At 33.0% G+C, this 23,455-nt stretch overlaps 1 protein-coding gene and 1 long non-coding RNA gene across 5 annotated transcripts; both read right to left on the bottom strand.

Annotated features, from left to right (window-relative positions):
* Positions 1-389: 389 nt before the first annotated feature.
* On the bottom strand, positions 390-13,787 carry LOC143042398 (uncharacterized). Of its 4 annotated transcripts, none has more exons than XM_076214679.1 (7): positions 13,669-13,787; positions 9,599-9,718; positions 8,950-9,130; positions 8,321-8,443; positions 6,927-6,988; positions 1,757-4,393; positions 390-826 (listed from the first exon to the last, which is right to left on the bottom strand). In XM_076214679.1, the coding sequence occupies exons 2-7, from the start codon at positions 9,701-9,703 to the stop codon at positions 533-535; spliced, it is 3,402 nt and encodes a 1,133-aa protein (XP_076070794.1). In that variant the 5' UTR covers positions 9,704-9,718; positions 13,669-13,787; the 3' UTR covers positions 390-532. The 4 variants fall into 4 exon arrangements, with proteins under 4 accessions (XP_076070794.1, XP_076070797.1, XP_076070796.1 ...); XM_076214682.1 differs by having other exon boundaries at positions 6,927-6,985; XM_076214681.1 differs by having other exon boundaries at positions 8,321-8,440.
* A 6,840-nt stretch (positions 13,788-20,627) lies between these two features.
* On the bottom strand, positions 20,628-23,167 carry LOC143042397 (uncharacterized). Its single transcript, XR_012967971.1, has 3 exons — positions 23,000-23,167; positions 22,173-22,261; positions 20,628-20,711 (listed from the first exon to the last, which is right to left on the bottom strand). It is a non-coding gene; the product is annotated as an uncharacterized LOC143042397 (long non-coding RNA).
* Positions 23,168-23,455: the final 288 nt, after the last annotated feature.

The raw sequence follows: 23,455 nt of genomic DNA, 5'->3' as shown, positions 1-23,455 counted from the left end.
ACAACATAAACCAATTCACTCAGATTATTTTTAGTCATTCAATATTTAACAAAATCAGATCTATAAAAAAAATTACAATTGTTAAGTAATTTTACTCGTTAGAATATTTGTTCACATCATTATGATCTCCAAATTAAATCATCATGATAATTTTTACTGCTCAAATAATCAATTTTACTAGTTTAATAAGACTTTTGAAAAAGTAAACTTTGAACATGCTTGCTTAAAAAGTGATTTTGATTCTTATTTCAATAGCATGAGCAAAGTTGATTAACTTTGCAGAATTTTCCATTACTTTTCATTAAAGATGAATGCTTCAAACTTAACATTAATTAATAACAACCATCATAAAATAAAAGATGAATGATGATACATTGGATTGAAAATGGTTTCTCTTTTAAATATCTTTCTGCTTTTAAAAAAGAACCAAGCAATTACAAAAAATGCTGACTTTCAACAAAAAAATCTACAGATTAAAACAATGCAATTGATTACTTTTTTTGTGTCCGACTACAACATTAAGTTCTACACATTATTCTTGTTGAATCTGTGCATAAATTTGGTGACCTCCATCTTCTCCAGGTTGTTGCATCACATACTGTACAGTTCCGTCCTGGTCTACGATAGCATGGGTGGCATTCTCACCAGGTTCTGCCGTCTGTACAATAATAATGGTCTCCTGTCCACCCTCTGTCTGTAGTGTGGTCAATGCCTGTCCAGCCAGGAGTTGTGCAGCATCTGTCACATTACTGTATGTTCCATCAGCACTTGTTACTACGTATGTGGTGTCCCCAGCAGGTTCACCTTCAAGATGTACATTCTCAATCTAAAAATAGAATTGACAAATTAAAATAGCAAATTATATCTAAAAAGTTTTAAACAAATGTTTTTTTAAGTTTGTGTTTATGATGTCAGAAAAGACTGAAGTAAGGTATCAAATTTTTGATTTAATGATTACATACTTACACTCTAATACATCCCATTGCAATGATTTAATGTGAAGTCAAGTGGCTAAAACATTTTTTCAATATGCCTCTATTTCTTTTTTTATTGTATTGATCATGTTGATAGTAATGATACTGTAGTTACATACTGTTAATTCTCATTATTCTTTTAAAAAGCAGTTTTCATAAATTGTGGAAAAAGTTGAATTCATTATTGAAACTAAGTACAAAGTTACACTTAAATTGTTTAAATAATTTTCATGAACATATTCTGACATGCAGTAAGATAATAATAGCATATACTGTAGTTTACTTTCAAACTGAGTATACTTATTGCAATGTTATGCTTTTTTTTTAAACGAAAAAATAATTATCATATAACGTTTGAAAGTCTGTTAAATTAATTGAATACAGATCATAACAAAGGCTTGAAAGTAAGTATTTTAGTTGATTATGCCAGTCTTCACGACGAGTGGCAGCCCAGGCTGGTAAAATTGCTCTCGGGCCTGTAAAAATCAGACCTACAGGCCAACAGAATCTAACTAAAAAATTTCAAAAATTGAGTTGCGGGCCTGTAGATTTAGCAGTTCAGCGTGAACTGTTATGCTGTATGGTTTTTCTGATTGTTGAAACCATACAGTCATGTGACCGTGACCTTTAGGTGTTTAATTCTACATCAATTGGTCTCTAGTTTCGATTTTTCTCATTGGCAATCATACCACATCTTCCTTATTTTATATGAGATGTAACATCCTAAACATAATTTTTTGATGTATTGGTTGTTAAATTTAACATTTAATTCTAAGCCTTACCTCTGCTACTTCTCCTTCCTCGTATTCCTCTCCCTCTGCCTCAATGTCCTCATCATTATCAGCATGTAGATCATACTTCCTAATGATGGCTTGGGCCGCCTCTCCAGCAGTCACATGGATCCTACCAATATGCTCCAGCAATAGCTTCTTCCTCTTAAACTGTTCGTGACACATGTCACACTGGTAGGGGGACAATTTCTTGTGGACCAATTGGATGTGGGACATCAGATTAGACTTATTATTGAAGCAGCGGCCACAGTCGTTACATTTATGTGGCTTTTCACCAGTATGAATCAACATATGTCTGTCAACGTGGTATTTCTTGGTGAAACGTTTCTCACACACTGAACAAATGAAGATTTTCTGATTAGGTGACTTCCAGCCTTCATGCACACGCTTTGTGTGCCCAATCAGAGCTCCTAATGTTTTAAATGCAGCTTTGCAGGTATTGCAAAGATATTGCCTGGTGTGAAGATGCATTCCTTTAATATGGGTATTAAGATTGCCACGGAAAGCTGATGCATAATCACAGTGTGGACATTTGTATGGTTTTCTACCAGAGTGCACCGTTCTCATGTGAGAGCTCATACCAGTTTTAAGGACAACTTTCCCACAAATTGGACAAGGAATTTGCATCCTGTTTTGTTGATGAAGTTCCTGGTGGCGTTTCATATTCTTTGTGGTCTTCCCACACTCCTGACATTGCTCCCCTTCCTCCTCGGGGCCTTGTGTAGAAACTTTCATTATCTTTTCTCTCCACTTTGCATTTCTCATTTCCTCTTCATAGTCCATTTCATCTCTGTGTTTACCTTTTATATGCTTGACCAGACCAATAAATGCTTTGTCACAAAATGGACAATTGAGAGCCTCCTCTGTGTTACGGATTGTTCTACGTTTGGGTTCCATATCCTCAAACAAAGCCACCTCGTCACTTCTTCGCTTCTTTCTGCCACTCCCATCATCCTCTTCCTCAGCAAAACCAAAATCATCTTGACCTAATGGTCCAAATTTCTTCTTTTTAAGTTTAGGATCTGTCTGAGTTAGTACAGATCTTCTTTCTGGAGTTTCAATAACAGTCTCAACTTCAACAAATGGGATCTCAACTTCTGATGTGCCAGGTTCCTGATCATGATCAACTTGTTCAATGCTGTAAACATCTCCCTCTACATTTTCATGAACAATAAGTGTGTGTGGTCTATTACTTCCCGACACAGATGAAATAGTAATATTGGGTAATACCTGTGATAACAGATCTTCCTGGGGTTCCTCTTTTACGATCATTCTATCATTAGGTCCGGCTGAGGAGTCAGTCATAACTGGTGGGGAAGCCTTAGGTTTTTTCTTAACTGGTAAATCTGTTGGTGTTGTTTCTACTGTTTCTTCAACTGGTCTTGCTCGTTTTTTAGATGGAGTTGATGGGACAGTTTCTTCTGCTTCCATTGTTTCATTAGTACCAGTGATATCCTTTGGAGAGTCCCCAGATTTTGAAGGGCGACCCTTTTTTTTCTTGGGCTCTGGTTCAGAAGCTTCATCATCCTCCATGGCTTCTTCACCTTCTACTTCTTCATCTTTAACAGTTTTTTCTACTACCTCTTTTTTGGGTCTACCTCTTCCTTTTTTTGGAGTGTCTGCAGATGTCTCCTCTTTCTTTTTGCCTCGTTTCTTTCCCTCATCTGGTGGAGTATCTGCACCTTTTTTCTTTCCAGATTTTGCAACTTCTTCTTCATCATCATTATCCCCTTGTTTAGTTTTTCCTTTTTTACTAGTTGGAGTTTTAACTTTTAGTTTGACAACAGGAGTAGAACTTTCTGATTTAGATGGTCTTCCCCTGCCTCTTCCTTTTTTTGGTTCAGGGGTGGCTTCCTGTTCTTCCTCTCCAGATTCTGCCTCAGATTCAGCTTCCTCCTCATCCTCCTCCTGTTCAACTTCCTTTTCTGTTGACTCTTTCCGTGGACGACCTCTGCCCTTTGATTTTGTCTTTGGAGTCTCCGTATCTTTTTCCTTTGCAGCTTTTCCTTTTTTAGATTTAGTGTCTGGAGTTTCTGCAGTTTTGTCCTCAGCTACCTCTTTGGGAGCTCTTAGACTCCTACGTGTTGGTCTGCCTTCTGAAGCAGGACCACTTTCACTGGATTTTGAATCATTTCTTTGTCTTTTCTCCAGTGAAGGACCAGCCACATCGTCAGTGGACTGTTTAGCTGGTCTTCCTCTTCTTTTTGGTGTAGATTCTTCCTTTTCCTCATTAACTATAGTTACAGTAACTGTAACTTCCCCTTCTTCATTCTGACTTGACTCAATTTGAGGTTCTGAGGCCTCAGTTGTATCCTCCATAGCAGTTTCCTCCTCTTGATTTTTCGTTGTTTCTGCCCCCAAAGATTCCTCTTCACCTGTATTTTCTTGGATTGGGTCTAACCGATTGTCTTCAAGGGGAATAAAACTTTCAGGGACAATGACTGGTATCTCAACTGGTACCTGACCTTCTTTTTGTTCCTCTGCAGATACCCCATCAGATTTTGCAGAAGTTTCTTCTACTGATTCAATTTCCTCCTCTAAAGGAGTGAAATTTTCTGGGACTATAACTGGTTCATCAACTGCGGGTGGCTGCACATCAGATTCTATAACTACTTGAACTATTTGGGGCTGAAATATAAAATGAGGTACATTTTATATCATAATATCATCTTATCATTGGTTTCAATTAACAAACATCCAAGAATTTTGGATTAACACACATAACAATGAATACATAGTAGTATCAACATTTTTTTCAGCAAGTGTAAAAAATAGGAATGTCAAAAGATCTGAATTAATCGGATACTCGGTCATGATACTCGATAGTACTCGGATGAATCTAAAACGTCTACTTTCATGAACATATAAAAGAAAGACAAACGTACTACAAACATAGCTTGGTCCTCTGGTTTTTGTGTCAATTAAACAATGAATTACTAACTGCCGTTTCTACAAATAACCTATCATAATAGCAATTATTGTTTTTGACATGTTCATAAACCAAACTGCAATAAAGTCAGACAAAGTAGACAATATAAGTATCATCTGTTCCTGAGGAGTTGGAATTTTTTTATAATACGACTTGTCCATTAATTTTTCAACAACAATATTGGACTTCAAATTACTTGTGCATTTTCGTGTTGCTCAGTCTTTCTGTGTTTTGTTTTTTGTGCACTATCGTTTGTCTGATTTTCAAATTGTGCATGTAAAAACATTCCCTTGGAAAGAACTTTGCTGGTACAACTATAACAAATATTAGCCTCAGATAAACATATTTACATGTATGTTGTAAATTGATTTTATTTAGTATTACGAAGGGGACATTTCGATGGAACCAATGAGAATGGAAATGTGAAGAGAAATATCTCAAGATGTATAACAGTCAAACGAGTATCTGAGTACTAAAACTGTACTCCAGTACTCAGCCTTCCTGAGAATATTGTAAGTGGCAAGATTCACATACACATGTGTATGCTGTTTTAAATTTTAAAATTCAATCATCAATCAGACAAAAATGCAATGTATGAATGTGCATATTGCTTTGTTTTTTTTTACTCTTTTGGTAAGATGTATTGAAGTTTTGAGATCTGATAACACATCTCCAACTATGCCAGATTTTGTGTCCGATTGGTGGCCTTGGGGTGATTTCTGCACTTTGATAAAGTTTTTGTTTCTTTGACACAATCGTCATTTCCATTCTTAATTTTACCCTTTATTGTATACAGCTATATAACAGTGTTCTCCCCAGAAATTTTGGATAGCATCACATTTTGCGTAAAAAAAAATAACTATTTTTTTAATGTCATTTGTCGCGTCGCGTCGATGCTCTTTTTCCTTTATATGTTTTAGTTTATATTGTTATATATTCATAACTGAGAATACAATTAAACTATAACCACAAAAACAGTTGTTTCAGTTTATGTTTTCTTTATTCATTTATAGTTACAGAATTATTTTTTTCCTCTTGTGCCAAATAAAAATAAATATGTGGTTTCAGTTACCCAACAATAAGTCAAATGAATGAATGGTTCATTATAGTGCAAGCTGTATATATACAAAACTAAATATCTAGTACACAAAATTAACTATTTATATTATATTAAGTAAAGATAAAGTAGCAAAAGTAGCAAAAAAAAAATCAATTTAAAAACTTTTTTTTGTTTGGTTTATCATTTTATGAAATTCATTGTTTCATGGCACTCAATCAATTAGTCCCAGTTGATTCTTATCTTTACATCAAAATGATATGTATTTTTAACAAAGTTATCTAACAAATACTAAGTCTGTTAATGCGTAGTTTTTTCTCTTGGTATATTTTTTCGATCTGTTGTCATTATCGTGAAAATGGGGATTTTTGTCATATCTGGTCCGGTTCCGATCCGTAGTTTTCCCAAAAATGTGCAATGGCGGCCGTGGAAAAATTTACGAAAATGAGTCCGAGAATAAACATTGTTTGACAAGAGATTGTGAATGAATAAGACGCTTTTAATGCATTAAATAGATTAAACATAAACTTAAGCCAATTATGATAACTTTTGAAAGAAGTATTAAACTTATTTTAGCTCTAAACCAAAATTCTTGCTCTCGGAAGAGAAAGAAAGTAATTTTTGGAGAGTTGCACAAATAAACGACCTTTTATTAAAAAAATAAAAATCATTCCAATCTTTGCAAATTTCGTAATACAAAACGTAGATTTCGAATTGTTTTGTGATTGCATTTTTCCATGTCGAAATTGGTGATTGCAGACACGTGCCGTGGTATTAGTCATGTCATAAGTGTCAGCTTGGGATATTCGCATCCAAACAGTTATCACCCTGAAGGCAATTAACACCTAGCTATTTAATCTCTTAATTGCCTGTAGTGTCCGACTTAAAGGGATTACAATTAAAGGTGATATAATGTTTATGATCATAATCGATAATAGATGAAATATTAAAATTGAGGACAAGTAAAAAAGCATCTTCAAAATAATTATAGCGTCGCGGGAATAATTATAGCGTCGCGGTAATTATTATAGCACCACGGTAAAAACATATAGCGTCGCGGTACCGCGACGCTAAAACGGCCTGGGGAGAACACTGTATAACTGAACATGTTATTCTGAAAATCTATAAACTTTATCCATAATGAGCTATGAGTGATATGTGTGTGTGTGTATTACCTGGGTTTCAGATGTAACTTCTGTATTTCCATCAAATAAGTCAGCTGGCAAACTGTTATCTGCTAAATATAAAATAAACAAATTAAAGGAAAACACAGATAAATTGGGAACGTGTCCATGGAAAAAGATGATGCCCCCGATTGCATATCATATAAAGTTATAAAGGAACATAACTGACAAACAGTAAACGTGGTGCTATCCAAATGTGTACTTAATTTTTTATTGTGGTACATGCCTGTAATAAGTATTGTGTATAAGTTTCATAACATTTGGTTGAGTAAATAAAAGTCAGAAAATGGAAATAAAAAAGTCAGCAGCATTTCAAAGGGGCATAACTCTACAACAGTAAAAGTGACACCACCAAAATACAAACTTGATCTGTGCTTTGTGGTAGTAAGAATTAATTATAAGTTTAATAACATTTGGTTGAGGAAACTTAAGTAAGAGAATGTAAATAAAAAATTGAGCAATTTTTCCACTTGTAAAAGGGCATAACTATAAAAGGTTAAAGTGACACAATCAAATTCCACACCTGATCTATATTTTGTGGTAATAAGTGTTGTGTATAAGTTTACATTTGGTTGAGGAAACCTGAGTTAGAGAAAAAACAAAAAATTCTGCAATTTTCAAATTGTTAACAGTTATGGTGACGACACCAAAATTCCAATTTGATCTGTTTTTTGTGGTAATAAGCATTTTATATCAGTTTCATAATATTTAGTTTAGGCAAACTTAAGTTGAAAACAGACACCAACGTTGGGATGTTACAGTGGGGGCATGAAAAAAACTTTAATTATTACATTACACATCCATGAACATGATGAATGGTCAATTTATAAGTTATAAACTCAATATAGTGTTAAAGTACTTGCTAATTATTTTTTTCACAAGATTTTAAGAATTTGTTAACAAGAATGAAGTTGAAATTTATGTGTTTTTCAGTTTACAAATATAATATTTTTGCCTGATTTAAAAAATTGCTTAAACACAATACTGGGAATCTTCTGGAACTTACAAGCAAGTGTGAGCTTTTATTCCCTTTTTGAAGGCCTCAGTGAGACAATAGCAATAACCTGTGACCCCTTGCCTTTGGGTTTGATTGAGTGTGTGTAGGATTTTTGTGACAGTAAAATACATGTACATGTAAGCATAGGGGCCAATAGGGCTGTTCTATGAAAACATACAGGGCATTTTGTGGATGGATTTTTTAAATCTCACTTAAAGATGGGAATCAAGTACTTTGAACATGTTGAAAGTGCAAGAGAAATTCAAAATTTGTCCCTACAGGCAAATTTATCAATTATAAAAGTGCATCTCAGATACCATTTATTTTTGGGAAGAAACCACCCTTATTACACATTCAATCAATAAACATAATTTGTGGAAATTTTTACCAGTCTTCTCATCAGATGCAGGCTGTTGTACATTATCAACTTGATCAGGTAATCCTTCTACTGCAGTTGTCTCTGCATCAGCTACTTGGGAAACCTCATTGATTTTTTCTAATACCTCTTCTACTAAAAAATTTACAAGGCACTGTTGATTAATATCAATATATAATTTACATTTTTACATATCTTGCAAAATTGTCAAAAACAAAATGTTCATGTACATGTACAAGTCAATGTAACAACAAAAATAAAATTTAAATTGTTGGCTGTTGCCTACTTATATACTCAACCACCTAAAAAGCTGCCTATTTAAACACAAATAGGTTTATAAAGACATACTTTTCTAACATCCTTTTCTTGACTAAAACATGTTACTTATGTTGTTGGCCAAAACTTATAAAAATCCCTTCTAACCAACTCAAAATGTACAAAAGCATGGCCTGAAACTGCTTTTTGCATGTTCATACTTACAGGATCTACACGAATACCTTATTCCTGACCAGTTTAACCTATGTTGTATTTCACAGTATTCTTGATGTTATATTTTATTTCTTGTCCGTAAAAAGTGTTTAAATCAATATTAATATTAACCCTCAAACGAAAAATCTCCATTAAAATCCTTGCATTCATACCTGATGCTTCATTCTCAATAGGTTTTTGCTCAGCCATGATTTCTACAGGCATGTCAGAAGTCTTCTGTTCAGCCATGATATTAACTGGCATATCACTAGGCAAGGACTCAATGCTGTATCCACCATTGGGCTGAGGGGCTGGATCAGCCTGGGGAAACACACCTTCTAAAGTCTCTACAACCTGCAATAATACATATTCAATTTTATTTATAACTGATTGATAATGAAAATTTATGAACATGTTGTTATTTTTAAAAGTAGAAAATGTTTATGTACAGCACTACGGTAGTGGACTAATCCCTTTTCAGTGTTAACAATTTTTTCACATATTTATATAGCAGATATTTTACCTTAGGTACATGTACAGGAATTGAAAATATCTGTAAGTGTATCTCATAATAATCTTACTACTTGATTAGTAGTTTTAGTGTTATGAAAAGCCTTACAGCATGTACAGAATAACACATCATTATTTGTTTTGTCCAGCCAATTTTGCATAATATACATACATGTAGGTAGATTCGTACTATTCTGTGATAAATATATAGTCACTTTAAAATCATTCATAGAAAACTTAAGAATCATTGCATTCAATCACCTCATACTGAACCATATCTCAAAGTTCTGTACTGTAGAACAATAAACAAACCTGAGTTTCTGATAGTTTAACTAGGTCTCCAACATCACTAATGACAATCCCATCTCCTCCGCCAACTTCTTCTGCTACCTGCTGTAAAGCATCATCTGTATCCATGTTAACCGGTCTCCACTGAAAAAAAAACAACATTTTCAAATAAAAAAATATTCATGATACAATAATGGTATGAATGGGGTCTTTTGATGAAAATTTTACAGAATAACGGTAATTATCAAAGATATTTTAAGAACCACAGATGCCCCACTCATGCTATCATTTTCTTTGTTCAGTGGAAGTTGATTTGACCTCAACTCCATAAAATACTACATGTACCTTGACAAAAACTTTAACCTGAAGCTGCCTGCTGGACAGACAGATTAATGAACGCACAGAACAAAAAACATAATGCCCCATACAATAAAAAAAATGCAGAAATGAAGGATTGTCCACCCAGACCTTGATGCAAACTTCCCTAAATCCACTAGCAGGTACATTTTATAGGACAATTATAGTTAAAAATGAATCTGGCTAATTACTTTTTAACATTCAAAAACAACATAAATTATGAAGAGTATTTAAAAATACAGGATTATTTAAAGAACGCACATTCTGTGCCAAGAAAAATAACACAAATCTATAAAAGATTATATATCCTAGTGTTATCGGTTCTCCATAGTGTAACAAACATTTACTCTGTATGGCCAGTTATTCAAATAAATGTAGTCAAAGCTGATTGTGTTAATTTATAGTAGATACTTTTATTCATTTCCTATTCAGTCCAGGCAATTACTGAAAACTGTAATATTACTTTTTTATATAATATTACAAGTAAAAGTAATATTACAAAAAATAGTAATAGAATTCTTATATATTACTAAAAACTGTAATATTGTTATATTACTGAAATGTGTTATATAGGCTCCATATTACATAAAACAGTAATATTACTAGAAAATGCCTATATTACATAGAACTGTAACATAAGGCTAAAAATCACTAATGCTGCCTTTAACTCGAGGCTGGAGACAGCACCACATAGTTTTAGTATCAAATTACATGGTAAATAAAAGATGGATCAAAAATAACTGATTACGTTTTGTAGTTTACAAATTCTAAACAGGTTCCTGGCTGATTACTACACCATGATCATGCATAATGATAACACAAGCAGATTCCAGTTTGTATGGAAAATAGTAAATATGAAACCAAGCGCGGTAGGCAGAGAAATGTTATGAAGTTCAGGTCGCCAGTAATGGAACAATGACTGCGTCATTTTCCAAAAATACGGCAACTCCTTTGATGTTTCTTAATTTCTCAGATCTCGTTGAACACTATTCATATTGTTATCTTTTATAAATTTACAATACAATAAATATTTTCAATTCATGTGCAGTTTATATACAAATTTTTACTGGGAATTGTTATAATTTAAATACGGTGACCCCTTTGATGTTTCTGAATTTCTCAGCTTTTGCGTGAATACAATTATCTTTTAATTTTAAAAAACAATTACATTTTAGTCTTTTATTTTAATTTTCATGACAATTATATGTTCAGGACAGTTAAACAATTACTGTTCTTCATTGTGTACATACTACATTTGCAGTTACAAACATTTTTACCGCAAATTAGTAATACAAGTTAAAACGGTGATTCCTTTCATGTTCTGAAATTCTCGGCTGCCTTCTGTGAAAAACAAATTCTTTTTAATTATTTTATTTTCATAACAATCAAACAATGTTTTTCAATATGTACAAACTACGTGTGCAGAAAAAACCATTTTACCGCGAAATATTATAAGACATACATGAGTTGTTCCCATGTTAAACACTTGAATATACATTATGTGCCCCCTTTTTGACTGCATACCGCTAACAAGATAAACGTCACGGTGCTATTGCACCATGTCTTAAATTATCACAAGTCATTACACTATCAGAATAAAGTACTTTTATTTACTTAAAAATTCTATTACCTTCACGATATAATAAAATATTCCCTTTACTCAATACTGGTAGCGTTTTCCATCTCCATATTTGGTTGCTCTGGCGTCTCCATCTGATTTTGCAGAAGTGATGAAACTATTTTTGATCCATCTTTTATTTACCATGTAATTTGATACTAAAACTATGTTGTGCTGTCTCCAGCCTCGAGTTAAAGGCAGCATTAGTGATTTTTAGCCTTATGTTACAGTTCTATGTAATATAGGCATTTTCTAGTAATATTACTGTTTTATGTAATATGGAGCCTATATTACACATTTCAGTAATATAACAATATTACAGTTTTTAGTAATATAAGAATTCTATTACTATTTTTTGTAATATTACTTTTACTTGTAATATTATTATTATATAAAAAAGTAATATTACAGTTTTCAGTAATTGCCTGGACTGCTATTATCCTCACGATTTTCTCCAGCGTAAATCAAGAAAAATAGAAACATCTGTTGTTGTGCTCAATTTTGACATTGTGTGCAATACATCATCAGTTCTCGATAGTTGTTAAAAGTATAGTATGGTAAGCATGTTTGATATTAATAGAAGATTTAAAATTACGCAAATTGAAGAAAAGTATCAATTAACTATCATTTATCTCTAGAAACATTTTTTTTTTTAATTTTAGCCTTATTGATCAATTAAGGTATCTTTACCCGATATCCTAGGAATTATCACTCAAGGACAAAAATATGCATTGAATATTAATCTTTAATATATTTTAGATATTTTAAACTATTGATTTAATTTTTATACGTTGTAAGATGTTGTCACAGCTGTTATTAATATTTTTCCGATAATTGAATTGAATTAAATTTTAAAGTTCATATAAAGATATGACATAAACTGCATTCCATAGATTCTTTGCCATAGCGACGTCACACCACATCTTACAATTGAGTATTATGTATGTGGACTTCACCTTCTTTTCGAGCTAAGTATTGTTAATATTTGAAAACGTGCTATTTATGAACCGAGGGGATGAAGTTGGGGTTGTTTTAAGAATAAAGAAAAATAAGTTACAATCGGAAAATATTATTTTTACTGTTGTAAAATGTCTGAAAACTTGAAATGTTGATATTAATGCATGTGTGAAGCGAGTTTTTATTCTGTCCTTGAAATACCGACAAATAGAAAACAGGTGCGATTTCGCGAACTTTTTTAATTTTTACCACATGCATCACTATAGAGAACAGATGACTACTCGATACTACTTGCTGAAACAAAGAATGCAAGATTAGGATGGAAAAAAGCGGACATGAAGAGACAAGTTGACACGTTTTGACGTTCAGGATCAGGATTTGCAGGGACATCATTATTTGTTCATATTTCTTAGCCAACACATACATTTCAGTATTTCTAAAAAAAATTTTAGAACAAAATGTCCAACATTTACGCAACAATGCAAAGTAATCACAGAGCGTCAGATTCTGAAATAGCAAATTATAAGGTCTTTACTGCCTTGGACCTTTGAGAATTTGTATGCCAAGGCAATTTAAAGCTTCTGAGAGTGAATATAAGCTAATACATTTTTGAGCTCACTACTAGCCCTATGATGTTACTGTTAGCCTTTTGCCTATAGACACTATTTATTGAGGACATGAACTCTTGACCCTAAATATTTGATATTTTCATTTCTATTATTTGATGATATAAACATTTCTAGAAGCTCTTTTGATATGAATGATATTTCAAACTGAAATTATAATAAGCTGATGATTTTACATTAAAATTATGGATCTTGTCTGGTGACGAAAACACTGCATAAATTTCCCCTCCGCCATTTTGAATTTCTTAAGATCAGGAAGGGTTTCATCGGTTACAAAGCTAGAATGTCGTATTCCTGTAATTTTATGGGTTGGCATTAAGCATTTGCACAATGCAATATCCCAAGTTTATCGGGTTGGCATTGCAGGGTCGCAAACAGGGGAAATTGTCGCCCTTGTCCGGTTTCTAAAGGGCAGTAATCACAAAGGCCATTTTTCTGCTTCACTTTGTGGTTATCGCCCGTTAAAAGAGAAATCATCGAAAAATCCTATTTAAATTGTTATAAAAAGCGTGACAGTTGCTTCAGAGGATACCTACCAATACAGTGTTTACCACTAGATGTTCTAATTAAAAGCAAAATATAAAATTCTTCCCCAGTATCACATCCAATAATAAAGTTGACGCACGCCGTCCCAGATTTTACCCATGAGCCTTCATTCTGACCATGTGACCAACCCGCGGGAAATTCAAATTTGCACTCTCGTTTAAAAAATATAAAATTTGTAAAAAAGAGAGTATGTTTATGTTCCAAACCATACGAGTATTTGGACCGTACGCGTACGGTCCGGACCGTATACGTATACTCGTACGGTCCGACCATACGCGTACGGTCGGACCGTATGGGTATTAGGTTGGTCCCCTCCGTAAAACATTCAGTATGCCTTCGGAATATACAAATATTAACAAGAATTTCAATAACGGCCGGGAAACAGACTATATGGGTATACGCGTACGGTCCAGCTGACCATACATGTTTTGGGATCATATGGGTTAAATGTTAAGAAACATTTATCAAAATCTTTACTTTTAGTTATACACATTGTTATTATTACAATTAGATGGATAAAGTGAATAAGCGAACAATTAAAATTAAATATTAAATTTTGTTTAATTTTATATCCGTGAATCCTATTTTGTTACTCTGGCCCAAGATGACACTTGCTTCCACAAGGAACGTCATATATTTTTTAACATTAACATGTTTTGTTTATGCAGTTTCCTTTGCATATGCATTTTTTGTTAAGTTCCTAAATATTCTAAAACAATTGTCCTCCCACATTATGTTTACTTCCGATAACTTCAATTTCAATGAGTATACTGGGCTGTAATCAATGAATTACTGACATGCTAAGTACAGGAGATTAACAGATTAAATAAGCCTGATTTTTTACAAATAGTTAAAATATTAAGTTTTTATTTCAATAACTATTCAACTTTTTATGTTAATTTGAGATATAAGTTATATACATTTGTATCTAATAAACTTGACCAAATTCTTAATATTTGTCAGACCGTACGCGTACGGTCCGACCATATGCGTATATTGAAAAAGTACGCATACGGTCCAGACCGTACGCGTACGGTCCAAATACTCATACGGTCTGGAACATATATACGATAGCATATTTTACAATGGTTATGCTTAGATACAACAATTGCATATTGAAATACAAATCAATGCACTACTACAAATAAGATGATATATCTAAACTAAAAAAAATAATCATGCAAAACCAAATACCAGTTTCGGATATACAAATCCTTGCTAAAACTGAAGCACAACTAAAGAGGATCACTAAACATTTTGACATAACTAAAAATTCTAAAAAAAGTAAAACTTATCTGAAATAAAAGTCACGTAACCGTTTTGATATGTACAATGAAGACATCAAGTAGCGCTCAAGTAACTGCTGGTAAAATAATAAGCTTGAATGGTCTTCACACCGACAAACCTTAGTGCCCTTTTCCTGTAATTTGTCTAGTAGTTGTTTTTTTTTTTCCAAATTTTTCTTCTTGTTTTTTTTTTCAGTACAGAAATGTTATGCCGATAGACATCCAGAACTTGATTGAAAATAAACAAAAAATAAATGTAGGTTTACAAGCGTACTCAGCTTGTTTAGATAAGTTCCGCTTAATTTTTACTCCAGATGATAAATAAAGTCATCATAGATACCAGGACTAAATTTAGTATATACGCCAGACGCGCGTTTCGTCTACAAAAGACTCATCAGTAACGCTCGAATCCAAAAAAGTTAAAAAGGCCAAATAAAGTACGAAGTTGAAGATTAAACAGTGACGTATCCAGGGGTGGGGGTTCAGAAGGTCGGAACCTCCCAATTTTTGGGGGACGATCAATGCATTTGAGTCCGGGAACATATGGTTTGACCCCTTTCCCCTTTTATCCTGGGTTGGACCCCGTCCCCTTTTTAAAAATGTCTGGATCCGCCCCTGTAAGTTTAACTGATAGTCAAAGGCAATGCCAAACAGTTGAAAGTTGATTCACACGAAAGATCAACATTTTGAATACGTATACATGCATTTTGAACATCAGGTTATATATGTGTACGGTTATTTATTTTTAACTTCCTCATTTAAACAAAAATTTCAGTTGAGTAACGATCTTGTTGAGGTTTATTTAAGTATTTTGATTGAAAATAAGTCTTATTTCATTTCGGATGTTTGATAGTTTAAACATATTTTATTGTCCAAAAACATTGACAATATGATCATGAGGATTAGACACAAGTTTTGCAACTTAGAACGTCTTCTCTATTACATACGAATAATAAATAACCGAATAATATGATGTTATTATTATACATGTATTTTATTTTGTTAGGTTATTTATTTATTATAAAGCTTGTGTAAATTAATATGATGTTATTATTATGTATTTTATTTTATTTGTATGTAATGGAGAAGACGTTCTAAGTTGCAAAACTTGTGTCTAATCCTATTGTCAATGTTTTTGGACAATAAAATATGTTTAAACTATCAATTTTAAATCCGAAATGAAATAAGACTTATTATTATGTTTGATGTGAATACAGATCTTCAAAACACATCACGATTGCATGCATGCCCATGCATGGAAGATCCAATGTACTAAGAAAACGAGAAGTTAACTTGTTACATGTATGCTTCTATACACACCTCCGGGTGTGGGAATTTCTCGCTACATTGAAGACCTGTTGGTGACCCTCTGCTGTTGTTTTTTATTTGGGCGGGTTGTTGTCTCTTTGACACCTTCCCCATTTCCATTCTCAATTTTATTGTTATATATATGTACATTTATTTATCAATAGAAAAAACATATATATTCTAATGAAATTAAAAATAATACCGTTACAGTGGATACCGTTATGTTATTATTTCCGATTTCCGATTTTGAATGTATTGCATGGTATCTTTCGGATTGTATGCAAGTCTTAATCGCTAAGGAGGTGAACGTTTTATTTTCTTGTGGTTGAGCGAAAATAATTGAAGTCGTTTATTTAATGAACGATAGCTCATTTGACCATATATGGATATTGTAATGGATGGTGACACTTTAATAAAATAAATCTTATCTTTATCTTACCATATTGATTGGCAGGTTATATACAGGCAGGGTACAGACTCATATTGTCGGAGTTTATAGTATGACCTCTATTATCACATTTGTTTTAGGGGCCAACTGAATCGTATCTCTAGGTGCTGGATCTTCTCGCTGTATTAAAGATCCAATGGTGTCCTGCTGCGGTTTTCTACTCTTCCGAATTTTTATTCTAAATTTTATTCACCCCCCCCCCCCTCCAAAAAAAAAAAAACAACAAAAAACAACCTCACCTCTTCAGTGGTTATCCTTAGGTGTATTACAATGTTTTTGTCATCTATGATATCATTGAGGAAGAACGTATACTGACATACAGTGTGTTCATTGGTAGGGTGCCGCCATACATACAGTTTTATTCATATTGAAGTTAAAGTTGACGTCTACACTTCAAAAGAAACCACAATAATGTGACTAATGTGACTGACCGGTATTAAAAAAAAACCTACCAACGGCAATCACGATCATATATTTTATTTGTTGTTTCCACTCTTTACTGGCGTTGTAGACAACTCCGTATAAAATGTTTCTCCAGTGTGTTAAAGGAATTCAACGAGCAACACGATACTTTCCACAGAATTAGTGTTTTCACTGGGTTTTTTTATGGACGTAAATATTTGGTATTCGTTGATTTGGTTATTAGCTTGGTGTTTTATGTACCCGCGGTAGGCGTCGGGGACATTAAGTTTTATCCTTGACATTCATGATCTTTCCGTCTTTCCATCCTTATGTCTTTCCACCTTTCCGTCCGTCCCATTTCCGTTTCCGCTCTCTACGATAAGTTTGCCGTATGCAATTTTTACAAAACTCACACACGATGCTAAGAACTACAACATGCAAACAGAGTACGCATTTGGGCAGTGAGTCTTCTATCTTTCTAGAGTTATGCCCCTTAATAACTTGGAAAATTGCAAAGTTTGAACGTCCTAATGGACCATTCGTGTCCTCAGACACTTTCTTTTCCTATGATAAGTATTTTTTTTTAGAATATATGTCGGCACGTGAGACGCTGGTTTGACAACGCACCATTCTGTAAGAGCAAAGTGTAAAAGAAAAACAGACGGAAAGGACGTGACTCATTAGATGAATACGTTGAACATTGGCACAATAGACATAAGGTAACGATCTACGAGTACTTGCAGGTACCCTTTATTCAATCATTATCAGTATCAACTAATAGAAAAACACCACAAATGCATTTATTGTAAAGTAGTCATATGCTGTTTGAGAAACGCTTAACCTTTGTAATGCTAAAATATGATATATCAAAATCTCGTGGTTTAACATTTCTGTCGCTCCTTTCTTGAGACATTGTTGTGACAACATATCATACGATCAGAGTGTAAATGAAAAATCATTCATAATTGACATGATTCCATTGATGCATACTAAGCACAAAGGTAAAAGTATAATACAAGACAAAAACGTAACGATGTAAGAATATTTGAAGATACCATATGTGAAAACAATATCAACTATTAGAAATAGACAAACCATGTTCAGTTCTAACATACACACATTTCAATCAATGCACATCCCCAGTGTATTTATTATAAAGTTGTCATAGGCTGTTTGGGAACGCTTAAACTGCGTAAAGCTAATATATCAGTACCATTGTCTTTTGTGTTAATAAAAAGTACTACATTGTGTCCTTGACTCTTTTTAGAAGCATTTTTGAGTAACTACAACCATTTTGATTAGAAGCATTTTTAAACGGGAATAACGTAATCGATAATTCTAATTATAAACTCACTGTAGACTTTCATTTTTATTATTTTGAAGTATCAAAATTTAGTGTTCATATTATATGACTTACGTATCAACAAATATTAACAGTATACATGTATGACAGATTATTTGAGAGAAAGATACATTCATAAATATTCTAAACAAGAATTTCTGAAAGAGAAAACGAATGAAACTTTCTAGAATTGAGGAAAAGGTCTTTATATTGTCTATATTTTTTCTTATTCTAAACTAAAAGTAGCTTTTATAAAGAGAAAATGTTCATGCATTGAGAACTACTAGTAATTCATCACACGTATCCATTATGAAAGCCTCTAACTCTTCGTTTTTCTTGCACTTTTTCTTTGACTTTGGTTTATATTTTCCTTTCTGCTTATTTTTTCTGTGTCTTTTAAGTGCCCTACCACCACCACCACCCACTTCATTGGATATGCTGGAAGAAGAACTGTGAGAACTGTCATCCTCAAGGATTTCTAAAAGATCGCCACAAAAACCTTCTAGGGTAACTGGAGGTGGTGGTGTACAAGGATTACCATTCTCAATCAGAGGACAACCATCGGGTATATCACATCCGACAGGAAGAGGAGCGGGAACTAAAAATCAAACGTTTTTGTGAGAAAACCATATTAAAAAGTAAAATCACAAAGATATTGAACTCCGAGGAAAATCCAAAACAGAAAATCTTTAAGAAAATGACAAAATCAAAAGCTCAAACACATCAAACGAATGGATAACAACTGCCACATTCCTGATTTATATTAACTGTTTTGATAGAGTTACAAAAGTCACTTTGTTCCCGAGTAACACGACAGGTGCAAAATGCGAAGCAGGTTCTGCTTACACTTTCGGAGCACCTGAGATCACCCCCAGTTTTTGGTGGGGTTTGTGTTGCTCAGTCTTTAGTTGTCTATGTTCTGTTTTATGTACTGTTGTTCGTGTCCTTCATAACCAACTAGAATTTAGCTGGAAATGATTTTCTCTAGATTTTGATACATTTAGTGACATAGCACATCAGGCTATCTGGACTACGTGTTGTTCTTAGTTTTCACGGAGGATCGGTGGTGTTTTGTTTGGATTTGTTTTTCGGTATATTCCTGTTATGCCTTTGTGTATATATATATATATATATATATATATATATATATATATATATATATATATATATATATATATCATTGTTTAAATATACTTTTTTTCACTTTTTTGGTCTTTTGGAAAATGTTGTTTGTGCTGTATTTAGACCCTTCTACAACGAAATTTGTTTTACATGCACACGTATAAAAATTGCGGTTTTTATCCAACGCAATCATAGGTTTGAACGTAGTTTTCAATTTAGACTCGTTTATATATATATATATCATGTATATATGTAATATTAAATACAAAAAAAAAAAAAAAAAAATACACCCATTCTCAATTCTAAAGACGACATATTGTTAATTACGAACTTACATTGAATCTTTTCTGAAAGATATATAGAAAATATAAAGAAAATATATAGAATATTTCAATCTCTCTATCACTTGTATGAGAGTCATATAACATTCCATTATATTGACATAGATGTAAGAACAAAATAAACAAACATACAACGTAAAAATATCAAACATTTGGGCATTCATTATTGTGTTTTAATTTTAATCACCATAAATTGCAAGTTTGTTTTCGATTACGCTAAACAATTTAAAAAATAATTCGTAATCTTCATGGCTAGTTTTCATTGAACATGTTGAATACGTGTAAAGTTCAGGCTAAATTTCCAGCCAAATTTCCGGAAATCACCAATTGGCGACGTACGGTATTACAATACCGTAGCAAACATTTATGCAATAGAAGTCTGAAGTAATTAACAATGTTTTCATACTAGCACGATATGAAAAACCAAAGAGACATGATCTCAAGATACTTCTATGTAGTATCTAGCACCAACCAACAGCGTAAAAAAACATATGTGATATTTTGAATTGGTATAAAGGTTGCAGTAGAAGTAGAATTTCAAGCGAAGTTGGGGAAAATAATCTCTGTAATTAAATATATATATATACTATGTAACAAACACCTGACTTGAAGTTGTAGTTTCGGTTTGCAGAGAGAACTATGTTTGCTCGAAAATGAAATCAATTAAATGTAAAAAAAAATACTATTAACCTACCAGTACTTCGAAACAGGATTGGTATAGATGATGTGGTCAGGCTTGCACAAACATCACACAAACCAGGGGTTGGAAGTTGTAAGTTGCGGGCTACAAATATAAAAACTAAAATTTTCTTAATTCAGTACACAGACACACCCATATAGATAATACTGGGCAAACAATATCGAGCTACACTGCAGTTGTTGTAATTGAAAAATAAACATACACGAACTGCTTTGTATATCATCTTCGTTTGCGTTTTAAAAGTAAATAATGAACACATATCAAACTAGTTTTCTTAAAATTTATTTCATGGTTATGTTGTTCGATCTTGCCTAGACTTATTCTTTTTTGTTGGAGAAATGTGGAGGTAAACGCTGACTAGTAGTCTACTTGTATTTGTAATCAAAGATGTATGTAAGAATTAAAAACAAGGAAAACTTTACAAAAAAAACCCCTAAGATCACCTCAAGTTTTTGATGGGGCGAATTGCTTAGTCTTTAGTTTTCTATGTTGTGTCTTCTGTACAATTGTTCGTCTTTTTCTCTTTTAGCCATGACTTTTTCAGTTTATTTTCAATCTATTAGTTTGTATGTCCCTCTGTTATCTTTCGCCACTCTGTTACAATTTATTTGTTAATGCTGTTATACTATTACTATTGTTATGTATAATGTTTTAAGCCATTGGTCCATATGGGCGTAAAGTGCTTTTCAATAAAGTAATATATTGTTGTAAAGTTTACATCTTTAAATATCGTCTGTATTTGAACGAGGCTAAGAAACAGGTGTAATGCGAGCCTTTGCGAGCTTTTACTCCTGTTTCGAACCGAGTTGATATTTAAAGACAATAAACAGTTATTGCCTTTATCCTGCAATTAATTCTGTATATGGTTTGTGTTTTGAAAGACACAAAAACTCACATTTGTTGCATTTATTTTCGATTTGAAATCCCTTGAGGCCCGTGTAGTAATATTATAATCACTCATTCAGCTGAAGACGGGTTCACAAAAAAAGAATCTCGAATGGTCAACAATAATACATCTCTCAACATAACAACTAATTTCAACAGTAAAAACAAATAACAAAACATTGTCCAATTTGAAACAGAAGTGTACGAGTTTTCCTACGCTTCAGACTTGACATTTACTAAAATGCATGCTGAAATTGACATGGTTGATTTTGTTACACAATCATACACACTCAAGTTTTGAAATCGATAATTGTCATCGTAGAAAAGACTGCTGTTCATGTATGTATGTTATCAGAAAATTTGTGTAATTCTTATTGCTCTAAAGATGTACTTTTTGTAATCGTTAATTCGCATAAGGTCAAACAATACGTTATTGGAATATGACTGCAATACACATTCTGAGGTCACGCAGGTTCATACAATACCAAGTCCGGCTGTGGACGGAGCTTTAATGCGATATCTGTATAGCATAGCGATATCTGTAGGGCTGTATCATTCTTTATAGCAGGACACCCAATTGCAGGATAAACTTGATACACCATCGTACAATCGTATTGTCAGATAAATTTGTTATCTTTGTTAATTTTTATGAAAGTTTACCTGGTAGCGGTATATCTTCAGTTAGATAACCTTGTGGTGTCAAACCGCTTATTGAAGTTAATTTCAAGCAAATAGATGAGTCCCCACTTCTACAAAATAAAAACACCCCATTACTTTTCGTTATTACAATTTTCATGAGCAATGGTTGCCACATTTGGAGCAAGATCTTCTAACCCTGTCGGAGCACGTGAAATCCCCACGGTTATTGTTGGGGTTAAAGTTTTTACTTTACTATGGTGTAATTTTTGTACTGTTGTTTGTTTGTCTCCCCCTTTAGCCATGGGGTTGTCAGTTTATTATTGACTTATGAGTTTGAATGACTTGTTGGTACATTTGTATCTTTCGCCTTTCTTGCAACAGATAGTGTATAAATGAACAGATGACGGCATTTACCCCTTATGTAGTAAATATACTCTAAAATGGTGTTGGCCAAATACCAAGCAGATATTTCGGTATCATTATAAATCTCAAAATTAATGGTTTTCAAATAATCGAGCGTAACCTGATGAAGGTAAACCACGGAAAGCGTATTTATAAAATGTTATTAATATTTTTTCCTTCAAAAGGAGTGAAACATGTCTAAACCGAAATTTGATTATATAAGATAAGCAGCGTGTTATAGAAAAGTGGAAGTATAATTGAAAAGTCTTTATATGTAGAACACTAAGTATAAGATTGGATATGTAGAACAGGAGCTGCATAATTTTTTCATAAATGCAAATATAAAACCTATAAAAGCTTACAAATATTTTGGACTCCTCTTGATTTGACGATAGGAATGTCATATTATTATCGTACCTTAATAGTTCAATTCCTGTATGACTTACCTTAGCAAAAAGAAGTCGCCATTCTTTTCTACATGCTCTATGCAGTCGTAGGATATACCCTGGTCAGTAATTTGAAACTGCGTTCCAGAAAATAATGCTTTATAAATTGCTTGATTTGAACCAAACTTTGCATCAAATTGTATTCCGCTTATTTCTTGAGGAAAGTTGCAACCTGATATAATAAAAATAAAATTCTTTTTAAAAATCGTATTTTCATTAAGAAAAAGCGATGATAACTACAAAATACACAGCATGTTTATAGTTTTTTCCACAGTTTTGGCTTTATAAGGACAAAGCACAAATTAGTGGCATTTGAAATTTTCCCAATATTCGGTTTCTTTATTGAGAGAATATGTTGATCTTTGATGCATCTTTCTTAATATTAGATTACTTCGATATTGTAAAGTTTTGTCCTTTTTCGTGTATTTAAACAGCTTTGCATTAAATGCCACAATA

The sequence above is a fragment of the Mytilus galloprovincialis genome, chromosome 8 (genome assembly GCF_965363235.1).
Source record: "Mytilus galloprovincialis chromosome 8, xbMytGall1.hap1.1, whole genome shotgun sequence".
NCBI classification, from domain to species: Eukaryota; Metazoa; Mollusca; class Bivalvia; order Mytilida; family Mytilidae; genus Mytilus; species Mytilus galloprovincialis.
The sequence above is the reverse complement of the archived record's forward strand: the minus strand, read 5'-3'. Positions and strand labels throughout refer to the sequence as shown.

Bases quoted from the DNA above. Each gene is read 5' to 3' on its own strand.
- LOC143042398 (XM_076214679.1), bottom strand. From the start codon at position 9,703: ATGGATACAGATGATGCTTTACAGCAGGTAGCAGAAGAAGTTGGCGGA. The intron at 4,394-6,926 runs GTAATACACACA...TTTATATTTCAG, and splicing joins AAGTTACATCTGAAACCCAG to CCCCAAATAGTTCAAGTAGT. The intron at 827-1,756 runs GTAAGGCTTAGA...TTCTATTTTTAG, and splicing joins AGGAAGGAGAAGTAGCAGAG to ATTGAGAATGTACATCTTGA.